General features: G+C 40.1%; 1 protein-coding gene across 1 annotated transcript in view; it reads left to right on the top strand.

Moving 5' to 3' along the window:
* Positions 1-17,950, top strand: part of STARD9 (StAR related lipid transfer domain containing 9) — a 93,422-nt gene that overhangs the window by 72,816 nt on the left and 2,656 nt on the right. The window contains exons 24-33 of the mRNA XM_074542970.1: positions 141-11,258; positions 12,052-12,249; positions 13,403-13,586; positions 14,101-14,247; positions 14,894-14,999; positions 15,601-15,743; positions 15,983-16,047; positions 16,136-16,341; positions 16,743-16,822; positions 17,206-17,364. Of these exons, the coding sequence (XP_074399071.1) occupies positions 141-11,258; positions 12,052-12,249; positions 13,403-13,586; positions 14,101-14,247; positions 14,894-14,999; positions 15,601-15,743; positions 15,983-16,047; positions 16,136-16,341; positions 16,743-16,822; positions 17,206-17,364 (12,406 nt within the window). The remainder of the gene's footprint in view (positions 1-140; positions 11,259-12,051; positions 12,250-13,402; positions 13,587-14,100; positions 14,248-14,893; positions 15,000-15,600; positions 15,744-15,982; positions 16,048-16,135; positions 16,342-16,742; positions 16,823-17,205; positions 17,365-17,950) is intronic.

The raw sequence follows: 17,950 nt of genomic DNA, 5'->3' as shown, positions 1-17,950 counted from the left end.
TGCTAGAATTGAATTTTGAGAGGCATTAAGATTATTGCTTCATGAATTGTTATTCTTATTTGCAAGACATTACTGTGGTAAAAATGTCAACTACATTATTCAAGCGAGGATTGAACTTGATTTCTTCTTTATTTCCACAGCTGTTTTTCAAAGAGGGAGTCTGTCTCCAAGATATCTACCTCACCAAATATTGATCAATACTGTAAAGGTAGTAGAACAGAGAGGTTGTCACCTGTAGAATATCTTTACGAAAGTGATAAAGACATTTCTGGGAGTGATGACCTTAATGATGGAAAGGGGATCTCCTTTTCAGTCCAGAGGCAGCTAACTGAAAAACAAAAAACATCTTCAATTGAAAATAAAAAAGGAGGAGAGAAGTACTCTAATGATTCAGCTATCATGGCTTATATCAATAAAAATTATAAAAAAATGGAAAAGTTGGATGACAGTCCAGGGCAAGCTGGATCTCAAAACAGGACCTCTAAACGTTCCTCTCCTGATCTTTTTAAGGAGAAAGATGAGCCTAAAACCTTTATTACAGGGAGAAGAATGACAAAATCAAAGGTGCTAGGAGATTTAAGTCAGCCTGCCAGCAGCAATGTAGCACAAAATAAACCTCAGGTATCCAATAAAAAGATTAGAATGGATATCAATGGAAAAGGCCATAGGTCTTCTCCAGAAAACTTTCCTAAACAAATGAAGAAAACAGTGTATGGAAACCCACCATCAGTGCATCTAAACCAAACAGTCAAGAACTGCAGGAGAGAGGCAAATTCAGCCTTGCCAAGTCATGAGAAATCATCAGCAGAAGAGAAAGAATTTCTGATGGCAGCGACATCAGTAGGAAATCTCACTAAGATGAACTCACAGACACCACTCTCTCATGTTGAAAAAAAGTGGCACAGTGCTGAGATGCTAAGTGCTGGAGTGCCCAAGACAGCCACAGATATGCTGGAGAACTGGCAAGAGGATGATGAAAATGAGATTTCTGATACTGACAGTTCCTATTCTGTCGATTCACTCTCCTGTGCTTATGCAAAAGCTGTTCCAGAGAAACTGAAACTGGAAGATTTTGACAGAAATAAATGTCTTGCCAACCCAGAAGATTCTGAGAGTGATGACAGTCAAATGTCACAAGACTCTCTGATAGAAAAGGAAAATAAAGCCAAAAAGCAAAATACAAGCCAATTTCACAAGTCAAAGGCCCATCATGAGCCAGCTAAGCTTTACAAAAGCAGAACTGAGAACCATATTTCATCTTTGGTGACATCATATGCATCTCGTAGGAGACTGGGAAAGGCTGAAAGAAGCTTTTCTCTGGATAGCTTAGCTGATGGAGAAGAGATGCCAGCAGAAGATCTGGTAGAAGAATCCAAATCTGACTCATCTGATGAAATGCCAGCAGAGATTTTCTGGAAGTTACAAACTCCTAAATTACCAGCTATACAGATTGAGGAAAACCATGAATCCAAGACCTGCAACAGAGATACAGAAGGGGCAAATTATGATCAGAAGCTGAGCAGTTCCTTTTATTTGAACACCAAGCCACACACTGCTTCCAGTAATGCTTGCAAACAGTTGCTGAAGGGAACAAAAGTCTCCTTTGTAGAGCAAGAAAGGTCTCCTGAAAGAAGACTGTATTATGCAAGTGGTAATCCTTTGCTTAATAATGATGCCTGGTCTTCCTGTGACTCAAAGGTTGACATCAGCAGCCCCAGAATAACAGCATCTTCTTCCCATGAAAACTTGGAATTTCAAGATGCTCATCTGTGCTCTTCGAGCAAACCAGAACTTTGGCTAAAGAAAGATGATCTAAAGCAGTCAGCTGCTGAGGTTTCTTTTGTGTGTGGCTCTAAGCAGATTCACAGCATTACTCACAGTCCACATCATGTAATCCAAATAAATTCAGTTTTCTCCTCTGACGCATTGGAAGTACCTTTACCTGAAACAACAACTGCAAGCAGGACTCCTGAGAGTGGATCATTAAATAAGATTTTAAAGGGATGGACGAACTCTAATGAAAATTCCTCCTTGGAATCTGCAAATATAAAGTTCTCGTTTGCTAGCTCAGTAGGACCAAGTTCCTCTTTTGTTCCTACTTCAGCAGAGCATGATTATTCTGAACATTCAAGGTCACACCATCCTGAACAAGAACAACTGGGGGAATTGTCTACTTGCAGGTCTGTTACTGAATGTGCACAAACCTTCAGCTGTTTGGAAAGCACCTCCACTGCAGGCTGCTTGTCACTGGTATCTAAGAAAGAGGAGAATTCTGTCACCGTGTTGCCTGTGCAAATTGTGGAGCAGATGAATGGCTGTGTAGATACAGGTTTAGAAGATGGCTTATTCCAAACTTTTTCAAAAGATGAGCTTGACAATGACTACAATAACTTGAAGTCAGAGTCAAGTGTGGCAGATTCTGGCAGTGGAAGCGCACATGTCAGTGAACCTGCTGCTCAGTGTTCTATGGGGCTTGCTCATAATATGACCTCAACACAGACATCTGCAGTAAAATACATCCAGTTTGGAAACTGTGGGCATCTTTTTCCAGTACAAAAAATACCAACATGTTGTGATGAAGGTTTCTTCCTCAGTGACTTAACAAACAAGAGCTGCTCTCTAGTGAGCAGTTACAAGCTTGAGATGCTGGCTGGACAAGGAGCAGAGTCAACTGATACAGAAGAACCCCCCAGGTCTGGGGAGAGTAATTTGGAAACCATGCAAGAAACAGATCATGAGCAAATACCTGCAGAAGTAACTGCAGAGACAGATTTTCCCTCACAGAAGGTAACATATCAATGTCACCCTTCAGTTGTTGCTGCCAGCACAAGCTATGACCAGTCTGCAACACCAATAGAGATGTCTCAAAAAGAGATAATCTGTATGGAAATAAGCACAGATAGCTTGGCAGACATTGTGCCAGAGGTGCCATCATTCACAGATCATGATGAATACATGTCAAAGGATGAAGACTTGTCTTCACTAAATCATTATGAATTCAAACATAAACCTGATTCAAAGGATTATTCCCCTGAATGTGCCCTAGCAGACAGTCAGGTGAGTTGCTTATCGCAGCAAATTTCAGAAAATTCTGCATTATGCACTGATAACATAAGAGAAGAAAGCAGTGAAAGCAAAGAACACAATGTACTGAATTCTCAGGCTGTAGTTCAGAAAGAATTTTCATCCAAATATGAAAACCTAGTGGTAAATGAAGGAAGTTATTTCCTACTGAATGTAAATGGGAAAAACACCAAGTCCTTTCCTGCTGCTATTTGTGAGAATACAAATTATTTTCTCCCAGAATCTAATTCAAGCCTATTTTACAAAATTTCAAAAAAAGCTAATCTTTTTCAAAGTGCATGTGAGACCAAAAATTATGATAAACTATTGGAGCATGTCACAATCGTGAAAGGAAATTGTGATGCTACATCTAATCTTACCGTGGAAGTCGGTGTCACAAAAAGTTGTTCTGATGTACATTCTGGCTGCCTCTGCCCAACATGCTCCTCAAAATCAACAGGACAGAAAAACACTGCACACAAGACAACTGACATTTCTGCAGAATTTGGTGCCTCTGTTCTCTCAGAAACAGAAACACAGAACAAATCTTTACTTGAATCTAGAGGGGAGGAAGAAGCATTTTTTGAAAGTGATTGCCCAGTGGACTTTCATGCTGAGTACAATGCAAATTCAGAGTTGGGAAAAGACTTTGAATGCAACACAAATGCATCAGCTGCCATTTCTCAAGAGGAGAGTTCTTGCAGAAATAAAGAATACAAAATTTTCAGAGACATAGAAATGGATGCAGAAGAAGCCATGGCTCCTTATCAGAATACAGGGACAGCCACAGACGAGGAAATAACAAAATCAATTAATACTGCAAGCAACTTAGAAAAAAGTGCATTGGAAATTAAATCCAGACACACTGAAAGTTTACCTGACAGACCAGCTGCCCAAGTCCAAAGTATAACTGAAGACAGTAAAAAGGATTTTAAAGACATTGGTCTAACTCAGAACCCAAAGAAATCTACTGATATCACAGCTTGTGAAGTTCACTGTGAGTTTAATACAAATCTGTGCCTGAGACATGAAGAGGTGCACAAAGATGAACTGCAGGAAGCCGTCACAGGGGCAGAACATACTCAGGAATCAAAAGCGCTTGTGCATTCTGGCAGCCAACCTGAAACAAGCAGCTTTTGCCAAAAAGAAATAAGTGAGAAAACAGAAATAGGTATTTATTCAACAGAGCTTTCTGTTGCTCCCAAAACCACTCCTTCATCTGTGTGTTCCCACACAACAGATGTTATTCAGAATACTTTGGGATTCCTTGATACTTGCAAAGGGTTTTTACAGATGAATGGAACAGCAGAGAATGTAGCTGAAACAGTACTAATCCCAAGGAGGCAAGGAAATATTTCAGCAAAACCTGAAAATGAAGGACAAATAAATTCTAACAATATAATTGAGCATTGTGTACCAAACTGTTTGCCCCAGGAAGACAAGGTTAATGAATGCGAAGTGACTGGGAGTGAAGAACAAATGACCATGACAAACCCTGAGGAGCTGGTTAGTATGGGGCAAAAAGAGTTATGCACAGATGAAAATGTTTACTTTAATGAACAGTCTCCAGCTCTGCGTCAAGTGTACTGTGACAGAGGTGACACAGAAGAAATTTTAGATCAATTTAAGATCCCTGAAAGGTACCTGATGGCTTCTGAAGTAGAATCAAATATACTGTTAGGGGATGATTCAAGATACCAAGACCCTACTGAAATGAGTGAGGATGGTGATTCAGTGGGCTCTGCTACAGAGATAGGAAATGTAGTTGATGCATATGAATATTCAGTTAAAGATAGTGCTAATATTGACCAATACAGAACTAAACAAAAATTTACAAGTCTTGACAGACATACATGTATGAGTTTCTCTGTGGGATCTCCTGACCATGGCACTTCAGAAAACTTGAACGACGATATTGTTAGAAAAAGTTTTGACATTTGTGAATTGGATCAAGTAGGCTCCAGAGCTGAGGAGGAGACAGTGCAATTGATGAAGCTAGTAGAAATGGCCAAAGCAGACAGAAAAAAGCAGATACATGTAGCAAACACAGAGGATGTAGATGTGATCTTTTTACAAAACCTGGATGAACTCTTCTCCGAAAACAAAGGCAGTTACCAAATGACACATGATGACAGCAGATTAAATGAAATATTAAGAGAAAGCCAGTGGGTGTCTACCAGCTTTTCTGGAAATAATGAAGACATTAGCCAGCAACAAAATCCACCAGCATCACAGACGTGTACAGAAAAAAACCAAGAGCTTCAAGACTCCCCATGTCAGTCTATAAATCAGCATTTATATCTTGGAGGAAGTGATGATTCCCATCTTGTTCAAGATGCTCCCACTGCACTGAGAGGATGTACAAAACCATCTAACAGCAGTCTTGGAACTGGAGCTGTTCTGCCTTACTACAAGACGTTAATGGAGAGTGAGATCAGTGTTGGTACATCTGTTGCAGCCAACAAAATGGGAGAAACAAACAAACATCTTCCAGCTAAAACACCAAGTAAGAGTGTACCTCTTCTGCAAACCAGCACCATGCAGCAGAGGCAGGAGGAAGAATCCTTTGTATTTAAAAATGGACCTGATTATGCCATATCTGCACAACCTGTCCATGAGAACAGCTCTTTCACTCCCTACAGTGCAGGTGGCCTTGAGTGCGGAACTGTTGTACTTCAGCAAAGGGCCAAGGGAAGCTCATTTTTCTTGGAAAAATTAGATTCTTCTGAAGATATCATACAGGATATTAATAATGTTTGTGAAGAACACGGTATGGATTTCATGGTTAATGAATTATTAAAAGACTGTCCTAATTCCATAGAAGATACAGCTCAAGAGGTAAAGGATACCATTGTGCCTGATTCACTAATGTTGGATACTTCAAATCTGCTGTCTTCCTCAAAAAAAGAAGTGATGGAAGATGTAGGGGTGGGAAAATCCCACTCTTTACTAGAAAGCTCCACCCAAAAAATATTTCAGAATATTAATACAACTCAGATAGTACCTCACTTGGGGGCTTCATCAGTGCATGATGAGAAGACATTTTTAAGTGCAAGGTATCCAACAGCAAACAGTAAATGTGAAAATGCCGAGTTTCCCAGTGTAGTGGGTTATCAGCACGAGCCGACAGAAAACCAGGAGCATGAAGCTTCTGAAGAGTGCTGTGTAGACCAATCAGGCAATGCTGCTTCTGAGAATTCTTCAGCCCTTTCAGAAGGCCTGAACAAATCTCCAAAGGAACATCCACATTATAGTAAAGACTTTCTAAATTATAATAGGAACTTGGACACTTCTGAATGTTCTCCTGGTCTTCTAAATTGTCCAGCACCAACTGCAGATAGTTTAATTGTCAGCAGTGGAGACAAAGGTATAAATAATAATGTTCTCTCTGAAGAAACAAAGTACTTTGAAAGTGAATCAACAGATTTGAGTGTATCTGTAACTTTTCCTGGTGTTTCTCAAAAAGGAGACAAAAAGGAAAATAACTCCGCAGTTGCAGAGACCAGATATGCTCAGAGTAATAAACTCCCTGGAAAAGTTGTGGAGCAAAAGGAGGAAATGGTTCAAGGTTATTTCCAGAACTGTGGTGACATAAAAGAAGATAAAATTCATGAGTTCTCAGAACACTGCAGTAACACTAACAGAGTGACTGTACCAGAATCGGGTCTGCTCAGTTTCCAGAGCCAAGGACAGACTGGCTGTAATGAATCAAAGTCTCTGCCATCACACTCTGCAGAAGAAACTGCCCCTGAGACACCATTTCAAAGCTCCAAGAACTTCAGGGCTTTTACCACATCTTCTTTACTTGGGGACTCAAAATCTCTAGTATTTAATCAGCTTGAGGACTCATTTCAGGACAGCTGTTTGACTGAGAAAGTGTCCTGCAATTCTGAAGATATGTGCTCTGTAAAAGGAGATTTTCCCCTATCATTAGCAAGAGTCAATTACCCAGCCTTAACAGCATTTTCAGAATTTCCTTCAACTGCAGATATAGGTCATGATGAAACTAGCACATATGATACTTCACATTCAAATATATTGAAACAGTCTCCATTTGGTGTTTTGCAAATACAAGACACGCAGTCAGATAAAGCTGTGGTATTTGATGAGCCAATATGTGCTTCGGGAAGTATTTTACTTTCTCTTGCAAAAGAAAACAGGCATTTTCCAGTCTCAGACATAGACTGTACTTCATATGAAAATTCTGCTATAGATAGGGAACCTGCATACAGAAGTAATAATAAAAAACCTGACAGTGATACAGAAATTGATCAGCATTATTGGGATAAAGTTCCACCACAAGAAGCTTGCAACAAACACATAGAGAAAATACCAAGTGATAATTCTCTTTTACTACCATCATTACCTTTTTGGGATACTAGCAGGACAATTCTTATTAAAGAGGGACAAATGACAAATACACTTAACAGAAGTAAGGAAGAGCTGCATTCAAATATTGAGGCTGAACATTTTGCAGTAAAGACAGAGCAGAGAAAAACGTTAAGTAGAGAACCTGCTGAAAAGCAAACTAGTGTATCCTCAAATTCTCCAAATGAATTAACAGGCTCAGCAGTTACAGTGTTGGAAAATCTGTATCCAAGAGATGTTCAAGTGGATCCTGAATACACCTGCAATTCATTTGGTCAAGCATATCCCACATATGGAAGCCCTGATTCCAGGCAATCATATCACACTGCCTTGGGTTTTGAAAGAAACCCTGCAGATCTGCAAGTTAACTGTCAGTATGTGCCTGCAGGTGAACATATAGAACAGGTGCCAGACAGAACAAATGCAGATGGTAGAAAAGAGATTTTTCTTTGCAAAAATAATACATGTTCAAGCATTGATAGCACTGATGCTGAGGCGAACACTTGTTCAACAATGGGAGACACTACAATGAGGAATAATACCCTGAAATTAGAAAGACTCAATTTTCCTGTAAAAAATAATGAAACATCCTCCATAAAGGTTTTGCCAGAAAACCATGATTTAACTCTTCAAGAATCCAAATTGGTGCAACTCAGGAGCAAAAGATCATATTCTACCACACGGAGTACAAAGGGCTGTAAACAGAGTGAACTGAGACCTTATTTACGAAGTCACAGAGTATCAGCTCCAGCTATTGCTGTTTTCTCTGACACAGAATGTACTTTGGAAGCTTCATCTAAGGCAGATTCTTTGTTGTATTCTGCATCTAAATCACTGCAAGATTTGAATATGAGTGTAGAGCCTCCGTCACCAACTGAAGATGATCTTTATGGAATTGAAAGATTTTCAAAGCAGGAATCGAAGAACTTATTGCAAGTTAAATCTAAACCAAGATTTCAGCCAAAAATGGCGCAAATGAAAAAGCTTGCAAACTGTGATCCCAAAAGCTTACAAAATTTAACAGCAAGAAGCCAAAGTAGCCAGTCTTTGAAAGATTGTACTAGTCAATCTCCATCATCCTTACTGCCCACAGCTCGCAGTTCTGTGTGTGCAGAAGCAAATGGCCATTCAAAGAGCAATTCTGTAGCTCAATGTAGTGAAGGGGAAGGAGAAGAAGCTGGATACCAGCCAGAAACTGATTTATTTTTGCAAGATAATAAAGATGCAATGCATTTTAGATCAAGTGATATCAACCCATACATTCACCCATGGCAACAAGATGGAGCCTGCAAGATTGGCTGGAAACAGTATGCTTTTGGAAGTGCAAGTGATGTCTCTTGCAATCAAATTCCTTTGAATATGGAAAATCGTAAAGTTATGAGATGTTCCAGTGTAGACAATGGATTGAACTCTCAAAATTCTCCTTTTCGTTCTCATCTAAGTTCATATGCTACAGCAAAAGTTTTGTCAAGCACTTTGAGTAGCATTGAAGGTCTTCAAGAATGGGACAGTGTCAGACAAGACTTTAAATCAGCATACTCAAGTGACAGTACCAAACAGTACAGCAACATATCCAGCGAAACACTGGAGACTAACTCAGAAAACAACACTGCTGAACTTGAGAATCCTTCCACACTACCTGGTAACTCTTCAATGCAGGTTGATGAAATTGTACTATTGTATCCTTCAGAGTCTGAAAAACCTTCCAATAAACCTCCAGGGATTACATGTGAGCAAGGAACACAAACTGCAACTACAGGAAGGTATAAAAGGCAGAGAAGACATCAGAGAAGCTATACAGATGTTTCTGCAAAAAAGGAGGAAACAAACAGAGATTTATTTTATCAACCTTCTTCTTGGACAAGCATGCAAAACCTGTCCATGCATCTGTCACAGCTACTTCAGAACACTTCTGAGTTGTTGGGAAACCTTTCCCAACAGAGTATTATAGACAGTGAGCAGAATGCCAAAATCAACCAAAAAAGAACTGAAGGTGCTGTTAGGTCTGATAGCTGTACTCAGACTACAGCAGATGTCGGCACTCAGACTGAGATTTTGGAAAAACCTCAAAGCAAACATGAAGAAAAACAAGTGGAGGCAAAAATGGGAAAGGAATTGAGGGCAGCTCAGGCAGTAAATGTTGATAGGAAAAAAATTGGTGCAGATGTAGTAGGAGAGATTCCCAAAAGGAAAGAGGAAACACTCACTCTTGAAGAAAGTACACAAGAACAAACAGGAATGAAACGCCTGGGCAATTCTGACTTCCATGACAGTCTTGACAGCATTTTGGAAGACTCCTTTATGCATCTGCCTTCTTTACCCAAAACTTCCACCCCTATCTTACATTTTCAAAAAACATCACTAAAGGCACAGCAGAATGTTGCTTTTGCTAGCACCAGAGTTTCACCTCTCACACCATCTTTGCCAAGTTCAGGGCAAGATGGTTCTTCATGCACTGTAGTTAGCAGCCCTACTAATAGCACCTCTCAATCTCCAACGTCTTGCACTCAGGATAAAAGAAGTGTCAATGAAACAGAGACTCCAGCTGAAAGAAAATTTTGGTACAAAAATACCCTGCTAGTCGACAGGGCCTCTTCCCCTATTCTTACTCTTAGTGCTAGTCCCAGCAGCCAGACTGCTTTTAGCAAGTCTGTCTGCCCTACTAAAGAACCTCTTGGATATTCCAGTGTTGCTTCAAGTCCCCTTCACACCAAGAGAAAGCTGAGGGCAGGTCCACAGTTCAGCATGCAACATCATGTGGACAATTTTTCACAGACAGAAACAGACAGTGAATCAAGCATCTCTAGAGAACACAAGAGCATAAGAAAGAAATCTGGAACTTTCTCTGATAAGAAAGCAGGCAAAGACCTTTTAGGGCAGGATGGTTCAAAAGACTTGGAACAGCAACATAGGCTGAGGGTTGACACCCACACTACCATTTGTGCAGAGCGGCTGTATCACTCCAGCAGTATGCTGGAGGTGTCAGGCCACAGTGAAGTGGTAACAGGTGATGTCAGAGACCAGGGCTCCGTGGCACATTCCCTTCATTGTATGTATGTTACAAGGGGTGGAAGAGCTCCTTCAGGTGGAATCAGGCACGAAAAGTACTCTGGGAATTCTGATACTGCTTTGATTCACAACTACCCTTCTCCAAATGCTGACTTACTTTTTAATCAAAAAATTAGTGCCACTTGTTCAAGTAAGAAAAATGCTGGCACAGCCTCAGAACCTCTGGTAGGAGCATCTTCTGTACAATTTCATGATTTCTTCTGGAAGAGTGAGGAAAGCTGCCCTCCTCCACTTTCTGATGTGAGCGACGTGCAGACATCCTTCCAAGATGACAGTACAGAATCGGTCACTGGGAGTGAATGTGACACCGAAATCCCTCTCAGCAAGAACTCTGCCTCTGCCAAGCCCTGCAGGCCTCGGAGCTACAGCCTCCGTGACTTACCCATACACAACAAATTCAGCAACTGGTGTGGTGTAAAGAGCAGCACTCCTCCTTTTCTCCTCGGCTTGAGCGGCAGCGTGACCGATTTAAGGGGTCAGGCAGACAAGAAGCCTGGAAGCACACAATCAACAGAAGTGGAAGGGAATTACCAGTCTTGTGACAGCAGGAGCAGAGAGATCAAGAGACTTCAGAGAGAGCGTGCCCAGATCATGTCCAGCATTCACCTGGATCTGCATCAGCATCCCCTCACAGTGGAACTGACTGAAGCAAAGCTCAATTATGGCATTGGGGAAACAGATGCCCTGCTGAAGGTCCTTCAGAGAGGAGCTGCAGATGAGCCAGGGTCAATTCCAGTGAAGCAGCAACTTTATGAAAGGTAAATTACTTTATGTACTGTTGTTTAAAGTATTTTTAATACACTTCATGCAGCTTAAATAGCATTTAATAATGAGCCAATCACTTAGTCACACTGAATGTGAAGAGATACACTATCAGGATTATATTGAAAACTTTTAAGCAATGCATTTAGGACAATATTTTGGGGTTACTCCAAGAACACAAGGAAAAGTGATTTGGTGCAATTCAAATCTAGTGTTACCTCACTCTTAAAATTTCTAGCAGCCACAAGAGTTATCCTGTGTACCTGGTGATGTGGGAATATATTTAATTGATTTATTGCGATGTAAAAATGATTGATACATCCTATTTATGGAAATATCCCATTCATGCTTCTGCGAATAAATGCTGCTGTATGAATAAACAAAAATAATTTTAACCTCCCCATAAATATACAAAATAATTTTTTTTAAAAAACAAGATTGATTCTTGTGATTGTAGAACATTTTAAAAAAGCAACTTGATTCTTGTGATTGTAGAACATTTGGGAAAATATTGCAACAAAAATTTTGAAGCAGCTACATCAGTCTTCATTCACAATTTTCCTCTCAGTTGTTACCAGCAGTAATCACAACCCTCTCTTGCATTTCCTGCTGTCAGAAAAGCAGTGGCATTTTAGAATTTCTACCTCATCTCTCAGCATGTAGACAAAGAGGTATCAGATTCCTAGAAAATTTTACATTAAAAATTTACCTAATACTTAAGTGCTTAAAAAAATCAGAAAATGTAACTTTGCAGGGTGATTTGTCACTCTAATCACGTTTCTCTAACAGACACATGAGAACTATTGAAACTCTGAGGAAGGAAAGAGTAAAAAGGCTCCAAAGATACCAAAGAAGCCGAAGCCTGAGCCCCCTGAAGCATTTGAGTCTGTCCCAGACTCTGGATGCAAGTCAGAGGGATCCAGATCTCCCCAGCAGACGCCGAGAATATCTGCAACAGCTGAGAAGAGATGTGGTGGAAAACACCAGGTGGGGCATTGGAAACCTCCCTTTAGTCCTGCTGCTCATGAACAGTGTTCACAATGGGTGCACATTTATGGTTCCTGCTGACACCCGAGACTTCAGGGGCAGAATTCTTCTCAGTGTGGGTGCATTCACCTTTGGGCTAGAAAATGCTTTCAGGAAAAACACATGCCTGATTTTAGAAAACATTCATTAAAATATTGGATCTAGTTTTATTTCAGGCCATAACAAGTGTCTAATTTATTATATGTGTATGATGGATGGGGATAGCCAAGTATTCTCTCTGGACTGACTAGAGACCAATCTTGCTGTGATTTAGTACTAAATTGGTATTCTTCAATTTTGTACTTCTGCTAAAATCAGTGCTGCTTCCCCTTCCCCTCCAACTGGAGGTAGGAAAGGTAAAGATCATGGGTTGAGATAAGAACAATTTACTGGAAACACCAATGCGATAAAAAAAAGAGCAGCAACAGCAACAGCATTAATAACAAAATATATGAGAAAAGAAATTACTCAAACTGGAGTAATTTCAGCCCCCTGGCAATAGACAATATGGGATGGCTCCCTCTGCCACATCTCAGCTGGAATGAACCCCTTCTGCCAGAAGAGCGCCTTTCCCCTACCACAGCAATGATGTGAGGTGGTACAGAATAACCTCTGTGCCCTGGCCATGCCTCCTCCCAGCAAAATTAGCCCTGGCAGGAACCAGAACGCTCCTTCACTAACTTAGAAGCCACAGAGTTCAGTTTAATTTTAAATATCAGAAAAACTCTGCAACACTTCACTTTTTAAAATTTCTGTTTCTCGTTTCCCACAATATTCCCTAAATGTTTTGCTTCCTTTGTGGTCAGGAGACAGTTATTTTCCCAACACAATAATCTTGTATGTGATTTGCCAAAGCCATAACCTTGTATCATAAGGAGACCTGGTTAGGAAACCACTGTAGTAATCTCAGTAGTAATTGGACTTGCAATCTGAGTAATTTTCCAAGGCTTATGTCTACTTAGCCTTTAGTGAGCAAAGAAAAGCTTTTGGGAGGCTAATGTGGTGGGGTTTAATTGTTTTTCTGGCAGGTTTTCCTGTTCTGAATTGAAATATGATTTTCTCATGGTATTTCAAGTAATTATGTGTGTTTCCCATTACTTGTCCATCCTTACAGAGTTCAAGAACCAAAAAGAAGAAGCATTCAGCACCCTTCAGACATTGAACTGCTGCTCCGAGACTATCAGAGGGCACGAGAGGAAACCAAAACTGAAATTGCAAGAGCTAGGGACAAACTGAGGGAAAGAGCAGAGCAAGAAAAAAGGCGGATACGGGAACAAATACTTTCTCAGTTACAGAAGGTGAGCATTATGTTGAAAGTATACATAGTCTTGAAGTTCTCAGGATTTTCTTTGTATGTAATTTTTACTTGGTCTTCTAGCATTGAGTAGTTGCACTGGTAAAGTAAAATCTTCAGTCTTTAACAACTGTATTTGATCAGCAAGTTAAGTCAGGGGCTTGAGAAGTAGACAAAGAGCAACAAATGGGACTGAAAAGATATCTTTCTATAAACCTTCTTCCTCTTAAAAGCATCCTAGCATTATTTGATAGTCTGAACTCTTATATGTGAAGAAAACAGCAAAAGCTGCATTTTCCCAGACTGCCAAGTTCTACAGGACTATTCACTCTATGGTTTATATGATCCTAGGCTTTCAAAAAAACCTGCTTATTTAATGCTTTCTGTATGGCAAGTTTGTGTCAACACTTCTTGGAAGAAACTGGATTTCTTTAGATTCCTCTTTCAACTTTCAGTGCTGGGGTTTTTTGGTGTTGTTTTATTTTGCTTTGTTTGCAATACTGAGATTCCTATTACAGGAAGAAGCGAGACTGAAGACTCTTGCAAGTACGAGCACTTTATGTACAGACTCCAGCCTCAGCCTGTCCTCTGGTCCAACATCTGGTTACAACAGCAGTAATACTGCCACATACACCGCAAGTCACTTCAGCAGCCAGGAAGGGCAGGTGAGAAACCCCTGCTGGGTGAGACTGATGTCCCCTGGTGCTTCAGGCACAGAGCTATCGTGTAGGAACAGAGATGGTTTTCGACATTATTTGAATTCTGTCACAGCTATGAAGCAGCACAAGTTTGCAGTACCAGTACATAGAGGGATGACATGGGGCAAGGGAGCACTTTGTAATGTAATTGCAAAGGTCAGTGACACTTATTTTGCAGGGAGTTTTTTTTGTAGTTCATGGATGAAAAAATCAGATAGTTACTACTGCCTATGTAACTGTCAGAAATCTGTCAAATGTTTTAGAAATGTTTTAGAAAATTTATTCTTGTGATAAATCTGATTGCATCTGATATTCTGAGTGACACCCTCAGTGATACATGCATTGACTTGAGTTTCCATGTGTGAAAATGGATTTTCCTGAAGTCACTTCTGCAGTATGCACCCATGCTATTTCCTTACACTTGTTTTGCTAAATTGCCCAAGTTAAAGTATCATTTCATAACTAGGGGAAAGGCAAAGGGGTTACCTCACGATAAAGAGAAGCTTCCAGCCTTGTAAGGCAGATTTGTTACTAATATTCCACCGCCTATGTAACACAAATTATTTTTCCCACTTCAAATGAACATTCCCACTTCTGCACTTTCTTAAACCAGGTTTCTTCTGGAAATACTCTGGTTACAAGGAATACACGAGGTCGCTCAGCTGTTAGAAATAGTCAGCTTTATACATTAGAACAATTGCATAAGGATTCAACATTTGGTAAGTAAAACATACATTTGCTTCTTTTGAGTTTTGCATTCCAGAGCCTAATGAGATTTGTCATTTATGCAAATCAATTTGAATCTGGATATTGCAAGGACACCCCTACCTTTACATTAATTCAGAAAAATATCACCAACCACTAGCCAGATCTTGCTTAGAATTTCTTTAAATATTAAATGGTGACTTGCTTCCTCTGAAGCTGGTCTTTTGATGTGGTAACATCAAAGTACAGCTTTTTCAGATAATATGAGGATAATATTTTGAATGAAGGAAGGAAGCAAGGGGTGTGGGGCCCGAATCTGTAATGAGTATAGAATTTTAAAAGCAAATTCTTATTTTTAGCCTCAAGAGTTAAGCTGTCTATTTTTCCTAATTTTATTTTCTTACATGTGGCAATAACTGTTTAAACTGACAGATATAACTGTAGTGTAATTACCAACACACAGAATGTCAAAGCAAGGGATGTTATCACTCCTTCATTAGGATCAGATGGATTGGGGGTTCCACTGGAGAGTTTAAGTCCCTACAATTTAAGAAGAGTGTTGGGGTTACATTTTAATTTTTTTGTTACCTCTCTGGCTTTTTTTTTTTCCTGCAGAAGCCAGCAAAATTCAGCCACCTCTTCCTTCAAGTGGCACCAGCTGTAGGTTCACTCATGGATTAACAATTTCTGTCAACTCCTCTTCAACAAAAGGATACCAAGATTTATCCAAACATATCTTGGCTAATGCTACCACTGAAGTAAGTAAAAACAGAGTTTTCACTTATTCCTTCTGGAAGTTGTAGCAAAAATGGGTGGGACAAGTCTTGTCCTACATCACAAACAGTTACCTCTTTGTCAGGTACAGACACACACACTGAACAATTTTGAAAGATGGGTGAAAGTGAGCCAGGCTGTAGCCAAGGGGTGCAGAAGAGAGCGTGGGGTGTTAGCTGGAATGTTTGAGTGAAGCTTGTGTCATTTGTCATTGTTTTCTAAGGTAATGGCAGCATGCTCTCAGAACCTGAGGAACCTCTACACGTGCCAAGCAGCAGCAGGGTGGAAGTAAGTTTATGGCAGCTCTGTGTCAGGGGAGGCCTTTCTCTGCACCTGGCCCTCTTGAGGGCAAATACCTTTTGTTTGCCTTTGACAGATACCAGTGTACAGAAAAAGAGGTGCAGGTGTACTACAAAGCCTTTCCTTCAGCAACAAGACATGGATTTCTGGGAGCAGGAGTGATAGAAAGGCCTCTTCCCTTTGTGTGGGGACTGGTGAGAGATCCTGTCAAGAGGCATCTCTATGACAGCTCTATCAATACAGCTCAAATACACAAGAAGGTAACCAGCCACATCCACCTGGGTGAGTATCCTCACATGTAGCACATGACAACCACCAGCACCATCCTGGCTGGATGTGCTGCCAGGAGGAAAGTTAAAGGCTTCTTGTTCCATTTCTTCAGGTGTAAATAAACAATTTCATTATTTAATATGGGAGCTTCAGCTCTGCAAGACTTTTCCAAAGCTGATATTAAACACATCTTGCTGTGAAGTGCAGGTAGAGACAGTGGTTTGAAAGTAAAGATAAACCTGAAGTAGCTTGAAAAAGCATTTTAAATATGTATTATAGCATATGAACTAGAGTTCTGCTCCCAGGAAGCAAGTCAAAATAAAATATGTATCTCCATGTAAGGTGTGGGGAAAATTGTGACAAGTTGAAGTCATCAAAGTCTAATTCCCCTTCCTTATTTTTTTTTCCCCCAGTATATATAGTGACTGATACCTCCCTGTGTTACCTAAAGCAGCCCCGGGATTTCTGCTGCATTACTGCAGAAGCCAAAGAGGTAAAGTGAACATTCTGTCTGCAACACAGAGGAGTTGTTTTGATATCCTGGTTAAAGGAAAAAGGAGAGAAAGAAGTCAATCTTCAAATCTGCAGGAGTGCCAGTGTAGCAGGAAGGAAAGACATGCCAGCATCACACAAGTGAATTATGTGTAAAACCCTCTTGTGAATGACAATGGCCAACCAAGGCCCATCAGAGTAACACAAGTGTCACACAGTATATTCTGGTTGCAAACACACAGGATTTTGACAAAAGCATTTAATAGATAAGAGAGTAGTAATTTTTCATGTTAAGTAAGCAATGTGAGAAATATGCCTTGTGGCAAACAAAGAAAACATTGCTATATTTTTCAAATTGTCATCTTTACACCTTGTCATGTGCAGGAGAACTTGTCTGTCCTGGCTTTTCAGTCTGTCTATGATGCAGCCATGCCTCAGCCTTGTAAAGAAGCAGTGAGAGGGGAGATTTTGCCAAGTGCTTGGATACTGGAACCTGACATAGTGAATGGAAGAGAGATCACCAGAGTTATTTACATGGCACAGGTAAGGATTTTTCTTTACGTCCAACTTTGAATGCAAAAAGCTCTTACACAGCAGAACACTTAAGAGCTGGTAAGCAACAAAAAACACAATCATCATGTTATGCTCCATGAACCTTATGAAGTGACCACAAAGTCACCTCTTTCACACTTCTCAATGCAGAGACTCTTACTAGGATTGTGTTTAAGAACACATTCCCAAGCTTTTACAGCATTCAACGCTGCTTCCTTGGATATCAAGCTCTTCTGTAAAGATTTATTAGCAATTTTAGTATATGCTGTGCTCATGTGGAGAGCCAATATGGGGAGTCTCGTTTGCATTTTCACCTTGCTGTGGACACAGGAAGTCCACCTTGGGTTAAACTATTTTCAAAATCCCTGAAAATATTTGGTGCATTTTTCTAACCAAAGTCTTTAATTCTTCACACTTAATAGACACAAAAGAGAAGTCAAGATTAGGATTCCAGTTTAAAATAAGAAAATTATAATCTTATAATCTATTTTTTAGACTTATTTGAAAAGTAGGCTCACTTCGAGGCAGGGGTACTAAGTATTTAAAAATGTCCAGAAGAGCATGTTTTAATGTATAA

Source organism: Zonotrichia albicollis, chromosome 6, assembly GCF_047830755.1.
Source record: "Zonotrichia albicollis isolate bZonAlb1 chromosome 6, bZonAlb1.hap1, whole genome shotgun sequence".
Classification (NCBI taxonomy): Eukaryota; Metazoa; Chordata; class Aves; order Passeriformes; family Passerellidae; genus Zonotrichia; species Zonotrichia albicollis.
This window is presented reverse-complemented; position numbering and strand designations above follow the sequence as displayed.